The 18,453-nt window shown below is 38.8% G+C and overlaps 1 protein-coding gene across 1 annotated transcript; it reads left to right on the top strand.

Moving 5' to 3' along the window:
* The first annotated feature begins 12,481 nt into the window (after nucleotides 1–12,481).
* LOC121809531 (BRAP2 RING ZnF UBP domain-containing protein 2-like) lies at nucleotides 12,482–16,683 on the top strand. The gene is made up of 12 exons (XM_042210225.1): nucleotides 12,482–12,784; nucleotides 13,300–13,415; nucleotides 13,514–13,622; nucleotides 13,707–13,821; nucleotides 14,036–14,133; nucleotides 14,503–14,609; nucleotides 14,730–14,961; nucleotides 15,042–15,095; nucleotides 15,282–15,431; nucleotides 15,566–15,630; nucleotides 16,186–16,240; nucleotides 16,338–16,683. Exons 1-12 carry the CDS (start codon nucleotides 12,572–12,574, stop codon nucleotides 16,500–16,502), a joined length of 1,479 nt encoding a protein of 492 aa, XP_042066159.1. The 5' UTR covers nucleotides 12,482–12,571; the 3' UTR covers nucleotides 16,503–16,683.
* The last annotated feature ends 1,770 nt before the right edge of the window (nucleotides 16,684–18,453 follow it).

Here is an 18,453-nt window from a genome sequence, read left to right as displayed (position 1 = left end):
GGAATCCAAACCACGCTTGATCCGATGGGTACTCTTGTTACAAGAATTTGATTGGGAGGTGGAAGATAAGAGATGAGTCGAGAACAAGGTGGCAGACCATTTGAGCAGAATAATGCAAGATGGAAACAGTGACGAAGTGCATGATAAGTTTCCAGAGGAACATTTATGTGAGGTGATTTTTGCGCCCAGGAAAATTGATTGGGAAGAAGTGTACAAACTTACTGGTCAGAATGATACAGCAAAAGGAAAGGAGAAGGTAGGGCAGGAGCCATGGTATGCGGACCTGGCCAACTACCTAGTAACTGGAGAACTTCCAGAAGCACCAAGTGTTACCAAGGCACAAAGAATGAAGATCAAGAGTGAAGCAAAATACTACTTTTGGGACGACCCCTACCTATGGAGGGTAGGATCCGATCAAGTGATAAGAAGGTGCATTCCTGACTGGGAGCAGCGGGATGTTCTAACCCACTGCCATTCGTTAGCATGCGGAGGACATTTCGGATCCAAGAAGACGGCAAGGAAGATTATGGATAGCGGCTTTTATTGGCCAACACTCAACAAAGATGCGTACGAGTTCTGCAGAAGTTGCGAGCGTTGCCAACTGACCGGTGGAATATCTGCCCGGGACGAAATGCCGCAGGTACCCATAATAGTTTGCGAGCTATTCGACATATGGGGAATGGATTTCATGGGGCCTTTTCCTTCGTCCTATGGCAATCTGTATATCCTAGTCGCGGTAGATTACGTCTCCAAATGGGTAGAAGCCAAGGCCACAAGTACGTGTGAAGCAAAGGAGGTGGCCAAGTTCTTAAAGAGTCATATTTTCAGCCGGTTCGGAGTTCCAAGGGCGATCATATCAGATCAAGGTACACACTTCTGTAATCGCACAATTGAAGCCTTAATGAAGAAATACGGTGTGCACCATAGACTTTCCAGCCCGTACCATCCGCAAGCCAATGGTCAAGCGGAGATCTCTAACCGTGAGATAAAGAAGATTTTGGAGAAGACTGTGAACACTTCGAGGAAAGACTGGAGTGTGAGGTTAGAGGATGCTCTCTGGGCGTATCGAACAGCCTACAAAACCCCCATAGGCATGTCCCCTTACCGGATTGTTTTTGGGAAGATGTGCCATTTACCGGTTGGGATCGAGCATCGAGCATACTGGGCAGTACAGAAAGTGAATATGGATGCTAAAGCCTGCGAAGAGGAAAGGAAGCTGCAGCTGCAGGAGCTTGAGGAACTTAGATTGGAGTCATTCGACTCAGCCATGTGGTACAAGGAACGAACCAAACTGTGGCATGATCGAAATCTGAGAACTAAGGAGCTCCACGTTGGCCAGAAAGTACTACTCTTCCAGTCAAGATTGAAGCTTATGCCAGGGAAACTCAAGTCCAAATGGACAGGACCTTACATCATAACTGCACTCAGATCCAATGGAGCAGTAGAAATTTCAGGGAGTTTTCCTAACTCGGAACCTTTCATAGTAAATGGACATAGGTTGAAAATATTCAGGGAGAATAGCGAAGTGGGTGTAGTGGATGAAATTCCACTGCAAACACTTACATCGGTTCCATACTGATCAGTAAGATAGGAATTTGGAATTCCACATGGCTAGTTCCATTTTGATAATTTTCTGCGTATACTGGCCAAGTAGGATTCCAAATTACCCAAGAAAGGTGTAAATATTGTAAATACGTAATTAGTCTTTGCATGTCAGATAATTTCTAAGAAAATCCAAAAATATTTTCGGGCCTTAAATTTAATTTGGAGTACACATTGACCAAGAGACTACCTATTTGGTGCTATTTCAATTCTAATTTAAGAGCCCATTTGAATTATTTCCCTTATTAGGCAAGTAATGGTAGGTTTCGAGAAAAGACGAAATTTTGAATTAAGACTTATGCAGCTTTTGCAGGGTGGCAACGGGTGTTGAAGGAATCTGCGGAGCAGAGGATACTGACCCAGAGGCAAGCGTCTATGGAAGTGATCATGACTAATTTAGGAGAGGAGAACCACAAGATACAGACGGAGATGAATAGGATGTTGTCCATGATCGACAATATCCTAGAGGAGGTGAGCCACCAGAGGGCGGCTGAAGCTATGAGAGTAAGGGGCAGTGTAGCCCAGGATACCGGACCAAGCGGTCATGCTGGCCAGGATGTTGAACCACAAGTCCCAGAGACCGTAGTGAAGGAGCAAGAGGAAGAGAAAGCCGAGGTGCCGGCAACTGCCGAGGAGCCGGCAAAGGATGATGAGAACCAAGCTGGAATGGAGACAGACCAACCGGAGGACCAACCGATAGAACGACCTGCACCACCTGCCCCACGAAGGAGCAGGAGACTCCGATAGACCCCCCCCCTACTGACCAAGTTAGTTTTTCTTTTTAAGTTTCAGTTTTTCTTTTAACTTTTCGTATTGTTGTTATGAGTTGGTTTTTGTTTAGGTAGTATAATTTGTGTTTGCACGCAAACCCCACTTCATAACACTTAGCCTATTCCATAGTCTAAGTGTGAGAAGTTAAGGGTTTGTTTCTTTGGAGCATGTTTTCTTTGTTTTGTTTGTTTTGTTTTCTATGTCGCATGCATGTTAGCTCACACTTAGCCCATTGCATGGTCTAAGTGTGAGAAGTTTGTATATATGTGTTTGTGGTTATGTTTTGTTGATCTCTGTATAGGTGATAAAACCTCTCTCACTTAGCCTATTCCATAGTCTAAGTGTGAGAAGTTTTTGTTTTAGTTTTGCTGTTTGTTGTCTGTGTGCCATCGTACTGGCCATTACCTTTTCCACTTCACAGCCTTATCTGAGGGCAGACACTTGTGAAGTGAGAGGGGGGACGCAATGGCCAGTAGGATGTATGTATATATGTGTAGTCTTTGTGTTTGTGCTTTTGTTTTGTTTTGTTAGGTCTAGTTTTATGTTGTGTGTGATTGGGCTTAAAACTCAACCGTCTTGAGCTGAAGGTGAGGGGAATTGAGGGAGATAGGACATGCTGGAAAACCTAAACCATCCCCGTTAGTACCTCCTAGTCAGGATAGATGAGGTGAGTATGAGAGAAAAGCCCATACTTAGAGCCAAACACGAAAGCCCTCTAAAAATGTGAGTTATAAGCCTTAAAGTGGAACCACTTTCCACATATATTGGAAAGAAAAGAGAGGCTGCCACAATTCGACTGGGACTGTGTAAGGCATGAAACAAATGGAGCTTACTGGCCAGGAAGAAGTGCGGAAAAGCAGAAACCAGCTGGGCGAAAAAGTTAGAAGAAAATCGACCAGGGAGTCATTCCCAGTCCAAAAAAGAGAAGAAGGAATAAGGGTGGCGAAGCCACGAAGGAACGAAAAAAAAAAAAAAAGGGAACCGAGAAAATGAAGAAAATGGTCAGAAAGATTTGACCACAAAAAAGAGATGAATGAAGGAATAAGGGTGGCGAAGCCACAAGATGCTACTGACCAGTGGAGACCAAAGCCAGAAGCGCCAACTAAAGAAAGCAACTGATCAGAAGCCTAATATTCACAGTCCCCCCCCCCCCCCCCCCCCCGCATAAATAAAAATAGAAATTTTGAACCTTAGAGCCTTAGGAACATCCACCGAAAACATTACAAGCCAACAACCCCGTTACAAGCCCATAAGTCCTTCAGTAGCCGCTCGTGGAATCTAAGTCCGAAGCAATTGTGGTGAGCATAATGAGAGAATGCAGTCCTAACATTCCTGGTGAGGTATGAGTGACTGAGCGAACTTAGTGTTGGGCCGAGAGTGTGGGCGATCTTGACAAACAGATATACTGACTGGAAGAGAAAAGGGGGGTGGCAGAAGTTCAAGGCTGTCTAAGGCCGGATTGCACCTGATCCAGAGGGGAGGGATGGTTGAAAATATAGCCCGATCTATGTGTTTTCAGTCTTTTATGTGTTTATGTTTCTCTGTGTTTGTTTGTGTTTTTCTTTGCGTCATAGTTTAGAGTCTAAGTTAGGTAGAGTCGGTCAGGGGAGTAACCAGGCTAGAATTCGACTTATTCTTTTCTTTGTTTGTTCTTCACGCTTGAGGACAAGCCTGTGGTAAGTGTGAGCAGTTTGATAAGTCGTATTCTAGGCCTTGGTTACGGGTCAGTATGATGTGCTTAATTGATTATATTTGCAAAACAGTTGTTTAAAGTGTGCAGGTTAAGCATTCTAGCCAGTAGGGAAGTTTCGGAATGTTCAGGTGAAGGAGGCGCCAGCATGATCTCATACTGATCAGTATTCGTGCTAAAACGGCTTGAGATGGAGAAGACGGATAGCTGGGACGGATTACCCACAATTAAGGGCAAAGAAGTCAAATTGCAACGAGGATTTACCCTAAAATCAAGGGTAGCCTCCCTATAAAAGGAAGCCAAATTGGAGAGAGAGGGACACACATTCACTCATTCACCACCATCTTTAGGTAGAAAGTTTTCTCGGTAGTTTCAGTCTTTCAGCCGTGTCCCGCTTCTTGCCTCGCCGTAGCCATGATCACTTGACGTTCAGATGTTCCCAGAATTCCAGTCATCGTCCATTCCAGCCAGCAAGATCGTAGTTTAGAGTCTCATCGCCCGGAGTGGCAAAACACTTTTACATTGCTTTCGTAGTTTTAAATTTCTCGCTTTCCTTACGTTGGATCTTGTTAGCCTTTGGATATTTTCTGCTTTTGAAGTACTTTGTTGAAGATCCGAACGTGTTTATGCTATGAAGTTGATTTCCGTTTCGTTTATTGTGGTGTTTCTTTATTTCCCTTGCCTAGTTAGCTTAGATCTAAAGTTTCTCGGTGTTTAAAGTGCTGAATCTCTCAATTCCGTTTACGTAACAAATTTCTTTAGGATAGATAAACAAGTACTGTTTGATCGGAAAGTAGATCGTTGCATGCAAAGCTTAGTTTTAATTTCTGAATCGTTCTTTCATGTTGACCAGTATGCAGAAGTCCAGTTTCAGTGTTTGATTTCAGATTTGATTTCTTAGTTTTGGATCTGTGTTTGTGAGTTGTTAATCTGAGTTTTCCGTGTTGAATCTGGAATTGTTATCTGAATTTTGGAAGTGTTTGTTGAAGAAGATGATGTCTATTTCAATTGGAGGGGACCACTTACTTTTCGAGATGCTTTTGCTTTTGTCCTTCACTTTTAGTTAAGCCCTGTCAGCCTAGTCATCAAACTTCCACTACACTCTGAATATTCTGTTTAGCCCAAAATAGAAACCCGTACCTTCCAAATATTTTCTGTTACAAAATTGTCTCCCCATTCCACGTACACAGTTACATTCCAAATGTTTTCCTTACCGTCTGACCAGTAGAACACCTCCTTTAAGTTCCAGCCTAGGTAAAAACTCAACCCAAGCGTGGTAGCTAACCAAATCTTCCAATTGTCACCGCGGTAGTTTAAGAACGCACCATCTCTGTGGGATTCGACCCTTACCACCACTATACTGATCAGTAGAAGTGGGTTGAGGAATCTTTGAAACCAAGGTCTAGGTTAGTTAGGATCTCTATCCTGATCAGTAGGATATATCCTTGCTTGAACGACACCTACGCACCCAGGTCCTTTCAATGGAAGATGATGATCCCTTCTTGTTGTTTCTGCCTTTATTTATAGGGCGATATGGCACAAATCCCTAGGACTACTCCCTTTTTTGACTTAACAATTTTGCCCTTAGGATTTCCTAAACCAACTCCCTTCTTCACTCCGACTTCATGATTATTTTTTAGACAGTGTTACTTAAATTGTAGTGGTATTATTTTTGAGTAAATATCAATTTTGGTCCTAAACATAAGACCGAATGATGAATTTGGTCCACAATATTCAATTTTCGAAAAAGAGGTCCATAACAAATGAAAATGTTGACGAATTAGTCTTTTTTTACGGTCCCGTTAAAAAATTAACGGTCAACGCTAATTGCACAGTGGCATGACCGTTAATTTTTTGACGCAACCGTAAAAAAAGGACCACTACGACAAATATTTCATTTGTTATGGACCTGTTTTTCAAAAAGTGAATGTTTTGGAACAAATTCGTATTTTGGTCATATGTTTAGATAATTATTTAAATATTACTCCCCATGTCCTAAGTTACTTGAGTCGTATTCCATTTTGGGTTGTCCTAAGTTATTTGAGTTATTTCTCTTTTTTGCTAAAAATAAAACACTAGCACCTACTTAATTCTTTCTTTTACTTTACTCTGTCTTATCTCTCTTACTTTATTCTCTTCTCTACTTTATTTTACTTTATTTAACTCACTAAACACAACTTTCTTAAATCTCGTGCCAAAAAAACACCTCAAGTAACCTAGGACGCGGGGGGAGCATATTTTTTTATTTTAAAATATATGACCCCACTTTCAATCATTTTTGCCTCCGTCATTGAAATGTGCAACTTTATAGCTAAAGCCCACAGAAAGATTTTGACAAATTTCTAACAATTTTTACCCTTTCTCAAAAGAGAAATTTTTTTGCTCAAACTTATAAGAACAGGAACTAATGACTCTTGATACAAAACAATATGAATCTTGTAGATTCAAGAACCATATAATGCCCCAGACTTATTCTTCTAAATATTCAAATAAAACCCAAAAATACCCAACAAGAAATTAAATAACAAAAATTGTGGTAAGGAAGAAGAAGATGGATGTGTTATGTATTGCATTAAAGTTTGGGACCTATGAACCTTCTCGAAAACAATGATGACAAGGTACAACAACTTTCACCAAAACAAAAAACTAATGCCAACACAACACTAGCAACACAAGAACTAATAAAATACACCTTCACATTTTATTCTTAGCATGCAATCATAAGGGATTTTGGATAAATCTTCAAATATGAGAATGAGTGCTCAAAATTGAGTATTTGGAGTGTTTACCCATGTTCAAAAGCTGCACAAGAATAAATCGTAGAGTGGTATTTATGCCTGGGCGAAAAAGAGTTAAAAAGAACAAGCTGAAAATGCATCAAATTCGTGTTTCCCGAATCAGCGAGGTGGTGGGTTCGCAAGTTGTGAACCCGACGGGCACTCGGTTCGTACTGCTTTGCGCAGTCTTCGTAAAATGTCCATAACTTTCTTATATGGGATCCGGTTGAGGGGTACAGATACCCGTGCTGTCGTGCAAGCTTTTTCTAAGATGAAGACAATGGTAGTGTTAGTAGAGCATTTGGACATCATCTTGATAGACAGATTACTGTTTGAATTAGATCCCAACTCCTCCTCACCTTCTTCTCGGACCCAATCAACTAGGGGTGTCGAAACGGGTACCCGCGGGTATCCGCACCCGATTTTGTGGGTACCCACACCCGAAAATCCACATTTTACTCTAACCGCACCCGACCCGAAAGGCTAATCGGGTATCCTGATTACCCGCATCGGGTATCCGCACCCGCAACTGCGGGTACCCGCACCTAGACGTCACCACGGTTCGGGAACCGGCGATTCACGGTTCGGAACCGCCGGTTCCGTTTTCTTGAACCAGAACCGGCCCATCGTAGCTTGGACGGTTCCGCTTCCTGAACCGTGAACCGGCGGTTCACGTCTAGGTCCGGAACCGCCGGTTCCTGGCCGGTTCGGCGGTTCATGTTTATTTTTGTTAAAATTGTAATTCAAGTAAAAAATGTAAATATACTTGCATAAATAAAATTAGAATAATGCGATGTACAAATGCAATTTTATTGATACAAATTTCAACTATATTACAAATTACAACTTTAAAATTACAAATTACAACTTAAAATTTATAAATTACAACTTAAAATTTACAAATTACAAAAGACTTAAAGTCTTGATTACAATTTACAAATTACATATTCGAAACAAATGGGAGAAAAGAGAAATAAAGGAAAAGGACTTGAGCTCAACTTAAATTTAAAATTTAAGCTGAGATGCCTACGTATCCTCAATGCTCAATTGCATTTTGGAATCAAAGTCCACGTAGTTCTCTTACCTTGCTTACCTATTTGGCTTGATCGGAGGAATTGGCCTACTCTTCGTCAGGGAAGTAGTCTTGGTCGGGTTGTACTACTTGATTGTCTCAATCCGGTTTTTGGTCTCTAATTTCGGCGGAGCACCAATCATCAAGTAACATGGTGGCTTCCATGTTTTTCCCAGTGAGTCTACTTCTTCTGTCGTCCAAGACGTTACCTCCAACACTAAAGGCGGACTCGACGGCGACAGTGGAAGCTGGAACCGAAAAGATCTCCTTGGCCATTGATGCAAGGATGAGAAAATCTTTCTCGTGTGATCCCCACCCATCTAGGACGTCGATTTGTTGGGGAACGGGACCTCCTTCTTCATCATTGAAAGAAAAGTGTGAGTCAAAATTAAATCTAACTCACTTGCCGAATTTGTCGTCCTTCCTCCGCTGTTGTAGTCGTATAGGGCCGTCAATTGGGATTGGGCGTCGGGGTCATCAACTTTGAAGAAGCCAAAGTTATGTGTTTGGGGGGGGAGGGGGGTCTAGGTCTCACTTGGTGGGTACTGTTGTACTTGGCTTCGTAATCGTGAAAGAGAGCCGCAAGTCGAACTCAAAACTTCTTTGCAGAATTGAGAGGTGGGGGAGGTTTATTTGGAATGTTTGGGCTAGGTTTATGTTGTTGTCGTCGTCCTCGTCTTTCGATTGCAAAGCTCGAAGTGGTTCAAGATCAATAGAAGTCAAATTGTTGTAATAAAATTCTAAAATTTTTAAAGTACCAACTAGTCTCCATTTTGGATCCAAAACTTTTGCAAGCAAAAAAAACCGTTGGGATCTCATTGAAATACTTAAGCCATTTTTCAATCATATAATATAAAACACACATTAATTCAGGATTATTTACAGAATTTTTCATTGCAGTTTTAAAACCAAGTGATATATACATGCAATGTTCTAAAACACGAACGGATGTGCAATAATACACACCCGATAACTCAATGGTGGCATTTCTAAAACATTTGAATAATTTAAATAAACTCATGCTTTGATCCCAACAAGAAGATGTTAGGTATAAATCATCTACAGGGAAAGTTCTATAAAAATCAACCAAATATTCTATATGATCTAATGTAGAATACAACATATCATATGTAGAGTTCCATCTAGTAGACACATCTAAAGTAAAAGTTGTGTACCTTATTTTCTTCGAATGACAATACTTCTTCCACGCCTTGCCAATATGAGGCTTCCAGTGGATTAAGGATACAACTGTTGTAATAGGTTAAATATATCTTTGCCATAAAGACAAAGCATCTTGTACACATAAATTTAAAATATGACATATACATCTTTGGTGAAAATACTTACCACTTATCACCGGGGAGCAAGCCGCAATTAATTTTGGTATACTTGCAGTGTTAGCGGTTGCGTAATCAAAACCAACCGAAAATATTTTGTTGTATAAATCATAATCATTCAAAACTTGAATAATTAAAGATGCAATTGCTTGTGCGATGTGTGGTGTTGGAAATTGTCTAAAACCCTTAAACGTTTATTTAAAATCCAACTATTATCTATAAAATGACATGAAATTCCCATGTAAGAATTTCTATGGTAAGAATCCGTCCACACATCAGAGCAAATATTAACTTTGTGTCCCAAGGTAGATAAAAATTTTACCACTTCTCTTTTTTATCAAAAAACTGCCGGTTGTTAGATCTTTGAGCAGTTTAGGGGGAATTCTTTTTGTAGCAACATTAAATGAGGTTTGCATAGTAACTTCATATTTTTTGTCATTAAAAAATTTAAACGCCAAATGCTTCATTGCCGCCCATCTTACCATAGCATCAGTAACATTTTTGGGATCATATTTAATTAGGGGCGTACCTGTTTGAGACGATGAGCCGACGGTAGGGAAGTTTATTTGGCTTTGGGAGTTAGTATGCCCATATTCCACGGGATGTTTTACCTTCAAATGGCGATGGAGAGTACCATATCCCCCACCAGTTCCAAATGGATAGACTTTCTCGCAATAGTTACAATATGCTTTGAACTCATTTGTCTCTATGGTAGTGGTCGGATCATTAGGATTTGAAATTACCTCCGGGACCTTCTTGTAATGTTTGGTGAAAATATCGGATTTCAACTTTGGAGGCATCTTCTTCTTTTGTCGTCCTGAAGGAGGAGGAACATCGGCCTCCTCATCATTTTCGTCAACTTGACCGGCGCTAGAAGGGGGCAATTGATGCGATCCATCATCGCCTTCGTCCGAATCCGATGATAGATTCACATCGTATTCGAAATGCGAAGCCGAATGTGAATGCCCCCCTTCTTGGTCGGCGAGGGCAAGTAACAATGCCGCATTTCGATCTTCTTCCTCCTACGAAAATTATACAATTAAGTAAAAATACTAACAAAAATAAAACACATAGACACATAGATGTTAAAAAATGAAATTATGAATTTAATAAAAATGAATTTAAAAAAACAAAAGTATATTAGAACTTACTTGCGCTCGAAAAGCGGCTCGCCTTCCCACCTCCTCCGTAACTTGTGCTCTAGTAGGGGCACGTCGACGACGAGTATCACTTTGATCTTGGGCAATACCCTTGCCCCGATCACCACGACGACGAGATGAAGACATGATATTGATGGAAATTGAAAGTGGAAGAGAGAAGTGTGATTGTGTGAATATGATAACGTAAACAACGTGAGTAAATTATGTGCGCAAATAACGTAAACAACATGAGTAATTAGAGAGAATGGGGATAGAGAATAGAGAAATTGAGATTGAGAAGACAAAGACTTGTTAACACAAGAATTGAGTGAGTAGAAATGAAGAGGAAGGGGGTATTTATAGGGGAAAATGTGATTAAATTAAATATAAAAAAATCAAATTTTCAAAAAATCGGCGGAACCGCCGGTTTTTTGGACGGAACCGCCGGTTTCGTCAACGGTTTCTGACGAAAACCAGCGGTTCCGCTGACGGTTTCTGAAAAGGCTAGTGTGTAGGTCGGAAATAGGCCTGAAAAGCTACTGGAGCCGCCGAACCGGCGGTTACGGTTTGCAAATAATTGGAACCTGAACCGGCTCGGGGGAACAAGCGGTTCCGGTCACGGTTCGAAACCGCCGGTAACGGTTCCGGGCCGGTTCGGTTCGGTTCGGTTTGGGGACGTCTACCCGCACCAGCTGAACACTTGATTAAGTGAAAAATCATCCGCCAATATTTATATATTGATTTGGTTAAGCCTTCTTCCATAATACCAGCGACATGGGATATTTTAAATTTGTGAAATCACATTTGCAAATAACACAATCACACGAATAAGCTTTTACACAATCACACTGTTTATATATTGATTCACGCATGATACCTTTTCTAAATAATGTTTTTGTAGACATGGCCTATACTATTCATAATTTATAATTTCCAAGACAAAATTTATAGAATATATAGAATCTGTTCAAAACAAGACTTTTGGACGAAAGTGGTTGATGAAATATTTAATTTATTATGATTTGAAGTGAAGTTAAATTAAATTAAAAAATTAAATTAAATTAATCAATATATCAATATAGGGAGTAATTAATTTAGAAAGATTTTGGTGTTTAATTTTCACCCTAAGACAAGATTAAGATTAAAGAAAAAAATAAAATTAGAAATATGTAATAGACGAAGTTTAATAAAAGACATCGATGCTTGATAAAATATGAAAGATTTTGGGGAATTTAGATCTAATTTCCCAAAGTTTACAATGATGTTTAATAAATATTTTGAAAATTTTGAACACTCTATCGATGGATATTTCATTTCAGTTGATATTCTTCTTTGATTAAATTTATGGCTCTAACACTAAAATTTTTGCTTCATTCCTTTGATATGGTATTTTCATATTTTAGTGACACTATGAGAGATAATTATAGGGGTAGCGGTGGCTGATAGTATCCCACATTGAAAGTCAAGTGAATGGCAGTGGCATGCTTTGTAGTATGCCAAATCTTAATCGGATAACCTGATACCCGATATATTGATATTTTGTATACCCGACCCCAATCCCGAACCTCATTTTTGCGGGTATCGGGTCGGGTTGGTATTTACATGGAACCCGCTACCCGTTTCGACACTCTTATAATCAACCCACATCCCTCGATGATGTTGAATACCCAGATTCACGTCAAATGGTTGATATTTAAAATTTTAATTTCAGATTTATCCAAAAATCAAAATTTTGAGAGAATATAATTAATCAATTTATATGACTAATCAAAATCCAAATCCAAAAATAAAATTTATTATATCTAAATCCAAATCATGCCGAAAAACTAAAATAATAATAATAATAATAATAATAAATTTGAATATTAGATAAACATATGTTTCGGGTTATAAATATTTAAACATAATATTATTTGGGTTATTTCGGTTTTATAAAGTTTATTCAAAAACTAACCTAATATCCAAAAATTTAAGGAAACGGGAACTTATTCTCAAAATATTCAAAATAAATTTAATGTTTTGATATGATTTGATTTAATTTAATTATTGTTATTACGGATATTTTAATTTGAAAGAAAATTGAAATTTAGCAAGTTTACCAGAATCATTTCTGTAAATTGTAATCCTATCGTTCCAAATTGGAAGAGGCAATCTCTTCGACTCCGGTTAAAATTCAGCACAACATGTTGGAAAATACTTCGATAAGTTCTAGCGCCGCCGCCGGAGCTCCGGCGGAGGATTTGTTCCGTCCGATTGAAGATGTGGACTTTATAGGAGATCCCTCCGGGTCTGCAACTGCTCAGGCGTTGAATTTCTCTTCTGGAAACCCTAGAATCGAAGAGATCACAGGCGTTATGCATCTCTTCAGGAACGACGCATCATCCGACCAACTTCCGGTAAACACACTTGATTATCCAACTGAATTCTGTAATTTTTTATGAGAGGCCAATTTAGATCCAGTCGTTGCCTAGTCTGCTGAAAATTGAGATTTAATCTTATTGTTCTTGCATTTCAGAGAAAGTTTTTATCCGAATACTGCTAAAGATTATACTTGTAATTTAGCGGATTGTTAGACCTTCATTCATGTAGTTTTCTCTTTTATGTTGAACTTATTGAATTCTCCATATTGACATGTAAACTGCAGTCGTAATTACAGCCTTATGTTTAATTCACTTGGAGAAAACGAACTTTTTAACGTGCACATTAATATTTATGATTAGTTGAACTTTATGTTACGGATGATTCTTTAATGGATATTGGCAGAAGATAAATCATACTATAACAATAATTTAGGTTTGGCAATTTATTGATGTGTCTTCCTGTACCTCGTTTTTTTCTTTTTCTTTTTCTTTTTTTGTCTTTGGTTATTTGAATGTTATGCAGCTGTACATAACTTTTTAATGCCTTTCAGATTGAGAGAAATCCTCTTATTTGTGTACTTGGGGTCCCCAATCATACTACTTATGCAGATTTCTGTCAGTTCTGTGGTCCATTTATTCAGAACATGTTGGAAATGCGAATTGTGAGGTTGGTTGGTGAATATCATGGCTGAATTTTTGGTGTTGTAGGGAAGGATTTCACCGTATGCTTTCCACTGATGATCTAGTCTGTCTATGGTAATGCAGGACTGAAGGATTGGAAGATCGCTACAGTGTGTTAATCAGGCTTGATGATCAAAAAAATGCAGATTATTTTTACAAGCTGTACAATGGAAAGTGTTTTTCATCACTTGAGGTGATTTTTCTTTGTCTCTCTCTATGGTTGTATATTCCTGTACCGTACTCTATATCCTTAACCTCGTTATCTCCTTGTATGCAGGAGGAAACCTGCCGAATGTTCTTCACTGTAGATATACAATATACTGGGTCAATTGAGCACTCACAGCCTTCCTCGGCAAGCTCTACAGAGCTGCCTACTTGTCCAGTTTGTCTTGGTACACTTTTTCGAACTTCCATTTTGGACAATATTACTTTATTTTCATGGATAAGATGTAGATATTAAATATTTAGTTGCAATGCGTGGGGGGTGGTGTTTGTGAATTTATGCAATCTGAAATTTTCATAGCTCTATGGGTTTGTGAATGATATGGCTAGTCTCTGAAGCTATTATTTCCCACTATGGTTTACACCCAATTTCAATGGTTGCAGAGAGACTAGACCAAGATACTGCTGGAATTCTCACTACAATCTGCAATCACTCCTTTCACTGCTCTTGTATGTCTAAATGGACCGATTCTTCTTGCCCGGTGGGTGCTGAAATTATATGATTTATGATTGTATGATTTATGTTTTTTTCCTTGGGTATACATGTGTGAGCCTAGCCAAGTTTAAGACCAATCTGTACCCAGGGGGATGTAACATTACAATTCAAAACATTATTAGATCGGTAAATTATGTAATCTGCTTTCTTAATTAACCTAGTCTGAGTGGACACAATAAGCATGTAACTCGGTATGTTGGGGATAGTCTTCTCTATTTTACTATGCGGTGCTAATCACATTCAATCTGCTGCTGCTGCTGCTGCTTAACTACGTTACTATCATGTGCTTTTACTTAAGGTTTAAGCGTCTTTCAAATTGGATCTAGACTAATGTCACTGATTGTGACTTGAATAGGTATGTCGGTACTGCCAGCAACAGCCTGAGAAATCTGTTTGTTATGTTTGTCAAACTTCAGAAAATCTTTGGATGTGTCTTATTTGTGGTTCTGTCGGCTGTGGAAGGTACAGTATCTGTTTTCCATTGAGGAGACTGTATCCTACTGTATCCAAATATTGTTTTATAACTCTTGAGTCTTGACCAAAACCAATTGATGTATCTTTATGCTTCTCGTTGTGTTATAGGTATAGGGAAGGTCATGCTATTGGTCACTGGAAAGAAACTGAACACTGCTATTCCCTTGAACTGGAAACACAGCGTGTATGGGACTATGCTGGTGACAACTATGTTCACCGATTGATACAATCTAAAACCGATGGAAAATTGGTTGAGTTAAATCACCACTGTGTGCGGCATTACGATGGTTTGAGTGAGTCTACTGGGCATGATGACTCATTGGGTGATGAAGTTGAATATGTAACTTTTACAACTTTTATTATATTTATACTCATATTCAGTCTTTATGCTGTCTATTTGACAATATTATCATTACGCAGATAAAGAATGAGTACAATGAGCTTCTTACTTCTCAACTTGAAAGCCAGAAAAAAGTGAGCCATCTCCTACCTTTTAAGCAAAATTTGATTTACTAGATCACAATAGAGGTGTGCATTCATGGATTTACTGATTTAGCACTGCAGAACAGTATTTTTTATCTGTACCATCCCGTATACAGTTTTTCTTTCTGGGAAATTGCATATCCACTCACACTTCGAACTCTTTCCACCTTGGTTCAGTATTTTGAGTCTTTACTGCAAGAAGCTGAAGAAGACACTGAAAGAGAATCTTCCTTAGCTATTGAAAAGGCTTTGAGTGAAAACCCAAAACTGCTGAAATTGCAAAAGAAGCTTGGTAAGGGCATTGAGCAAAAGAGATTTCTTGATGAGGTTGGTAATTTTCACATCTATCGTTTTATATCTAGTGCAATTTTTTAGATTGATGATGTCAAAATAAGCAAAAGTACACGAGTTGTTTATTTAGACCACTTGTCATCTTACTCATGGTGATTTTCCTCATTTAGATCAATGACAATCTTCTAAGGAACCAAAGCATATGGGAATCTAAGATAGAGGAAGCCGAAGAAAGGTAACATTTTTCTTCATGCAATGCATGATTTACGACAAAAATGATTTACATGTTTCTTGGTAAATGATATATCTGCAATTTGGTCTATTTATCTATTCATGAGTCATGGAGTTCTTCCTTCAAATTGACTTAAGAAAAGCACTCTCACCCCATTTACTTGCTTGAATTATCACTTGATTTATATCATGATTCTAATGCTGCAACAAATCTAGAAAGACTAGTTCCACTTCCACATAATGAGATTAAAAAAAGAAAGATATAAACTGGTCATTGTAGCCTTCACCATTATCCATCTCTTCTGCAACTTTGTTAGACTTGGGGCTAGGGATTGGTGATTAATGTTGATTTACAAAAGTTCCATAAAATGGTAGTATGTCACCACCTAAAGGCTACTTTTTGAGAACCGTACAGTCCCCATTTTTCCTACAAAGACTAGACTAGACCTCCATCTAAATTCTTACCTAGAGCCTTTTGTCATTAGATGGTTAAAAGGGAAACATGTTTGTTTTTTATTCTGTTCATGTAGTTTTTTTTTAAAAGAAAAATTTGTATCAGGGAGAAGAAACTTTTGCTAGTAAAGGACAAAAGGATTGAAGAGTTGGAGAAGCAGGTATGCTATTTTTTTTTCCGTAGCTTTAATCTTCTCAATAAAAAAAAAGAAGAGTAAACTACTTAATGGTGAGACTTGGTTGCTTATGCACATGCAGTTGCAAAGCTTGATGGCATGCCTTGAAACTCAGAATTCAGAGCAACATTCAGCTACTTCAGATGTGCCAACCGATAGCAACTCTGAGGCGGTAGTTGCAGAGACGTCTTGTGAAAGTGGTGGCAGAGGGACCAAAAAGGCGAATAGTCGAAGAAAAAAGAAGTGATGAAATGGAGGCGGCTTCTTGTTCTGTTCAAGAGAAGTCATTTTTGTACACATGACTAAGTCCTGTTTAATATAAGCGAGACAAATAGTCCACAAACATTGCATTGGGGATGGATGTCCTTAAATAGTTGTATGTTGATAATTTCTAATAAGTGATGTGTTAACTAGTTGTATCTTGATAATTTCTGGAGTAAGAGTAAGTTATGTGTTGGAGCATCCACAAATCAGCCCTGTTGGGAGGAGATAGCGACGGGTTGCCGTCATGGAGCTCTCGTCCCAAAAGGGAGGATCCCCAATTGGTGGTACACGCGTCCCTCCAAGCGGGCGTTGTTTGCAGTAGTTGGAAATTTGTTTTCTTTTAAAATTAAAAAATTAAAAAATCAAAAAAATAAGGAAAATTATCTACTTTTTCAAGTACTATTTTTTTCTCTTTTTTATTTTTTTCAACTCCGAATTTATCACTCTTTTTTCACCTAAAAAACTACCCTCGCCGTCCCGGTCTATAAGTAAGGCATTTCCTCTTTTGCAATGGTTAATTCTTCTCTCTTTTACTTTATTTTCTTATCTCTCCTACTTTACTCTCTCTTTTACTTTATTCTACGTTACACTCCCTTTCTCTTTCATCTTACTTATTTCTCTTACTGAAAATAAATGCTCACTTACAATATGACGGGGGTATTACTACAATTTAAATAATGGCATACCACTATCTAAATTCTTGTGCCAAAACATAAATGTCTTACTTAGTCCGGTATAGAAGGAGTACATCTCACACCTCTCTAAAAATATTTATTGCATTCTCAATCCAAGTATAACTAATAGGTTGTTGTGTAAGAGAGTGAACAACAACAGTATTATGACAACCTTACCGCCGTGAATCTGATGCTACATCCATCGTGATCGGAAAGAAGCCGCCCAAAGGCTCGTTCGGATTAATTTTGTGAGCAATCACGATGGGGTGAGGAATACTTCCGATGCCATTTCCGCATGCGCCAACACTTATTTATGCGCATCGCAAATAAATTGGCAGCACGTGACAAGGTCTTCCAAGAACAAGGCGACTGCACCGGTCGGCCTTGCAGAAGTGTATGTTTGCAATCCAACATTGATGTTAGGCAAACATCGGATCTGATCCACGATTACTTGCACACTGCGGAAACCACTGGCCGCGAATGCTTGAATTTTTTTTTGTAAGGCTTTCGCTAAGCCTTCGATACGGAATACATTAGGAGGACCACCTACGATTTCCAACAGTTGCTTCGTTTTCACGAAGGATGTCTCGACTTTCCCGGGATGCTTGACAATATTGACTGCATGCATTGACACTGGAAGAGTTGTCCCACGACATGGAGTGGGGCGTACACAAGCGGTCAATGTGTCAATTTCCCACCCTAAACCCTACATTGGAAATGACGTCATTAATAATTACTCCATCCATCCGTGAAATGTTGTCCACAATTTCGGTCCGTATGTGAAATGTCCCACTTTGCTTTTTCTCGTTTTTGGTAAATGGAGTCCACTTTCCACTAACTTATGATACTCACATTCTATTATAAAACTAATACTCTCTCCGTCCCATAGTAGATGTCACACTTTCCTTTTTAATTTGCCCTACAAAAGATGTCACATTTCCTCTTTTGGAAAAGTTCATTCTCACATCAATTATAAAATTATATTTTCTCTCACCACTTAACACACAAAATAACATCTCCTAAAATCTCGTGTCATCTCCTAAGTGTGACATCTACTATGGGGCGGAGGGAGTATATAAATGTGGAACCCACATTCCAGTAACTTTTTTTACTCACTTTTCTTTACATTTCTTAAAATTCGCGCTGAGTCAAACATGGACAATATTTTATGGACGAGGGAGTACTACCTCCGTCCTTGAAAAATAAAAACATTTGAAATGACATGAGTTATAATGACAATTGATAAAGTAAGAAAGAAGA

This window comes from Salvia splendens, chromosome 6 (genome assembly GCF_004379255.2).
Source record: "Salvia splendens isolate huo1 chromosome 6, SspV2, whole genome shotgun sequence".
NCBI classification, from domain to species: Eukaryota; Viridiplantae; Streptophyta; class Magnoliopsida; order Lamiales; family Lamiaceae; genus Salvia; species Salvia splendens.
The sequence above is the reverse complement of the archived record's forward strand: the minus strand, read 5'-3'. Positions and strand labels throughout refer to the sequence as shown.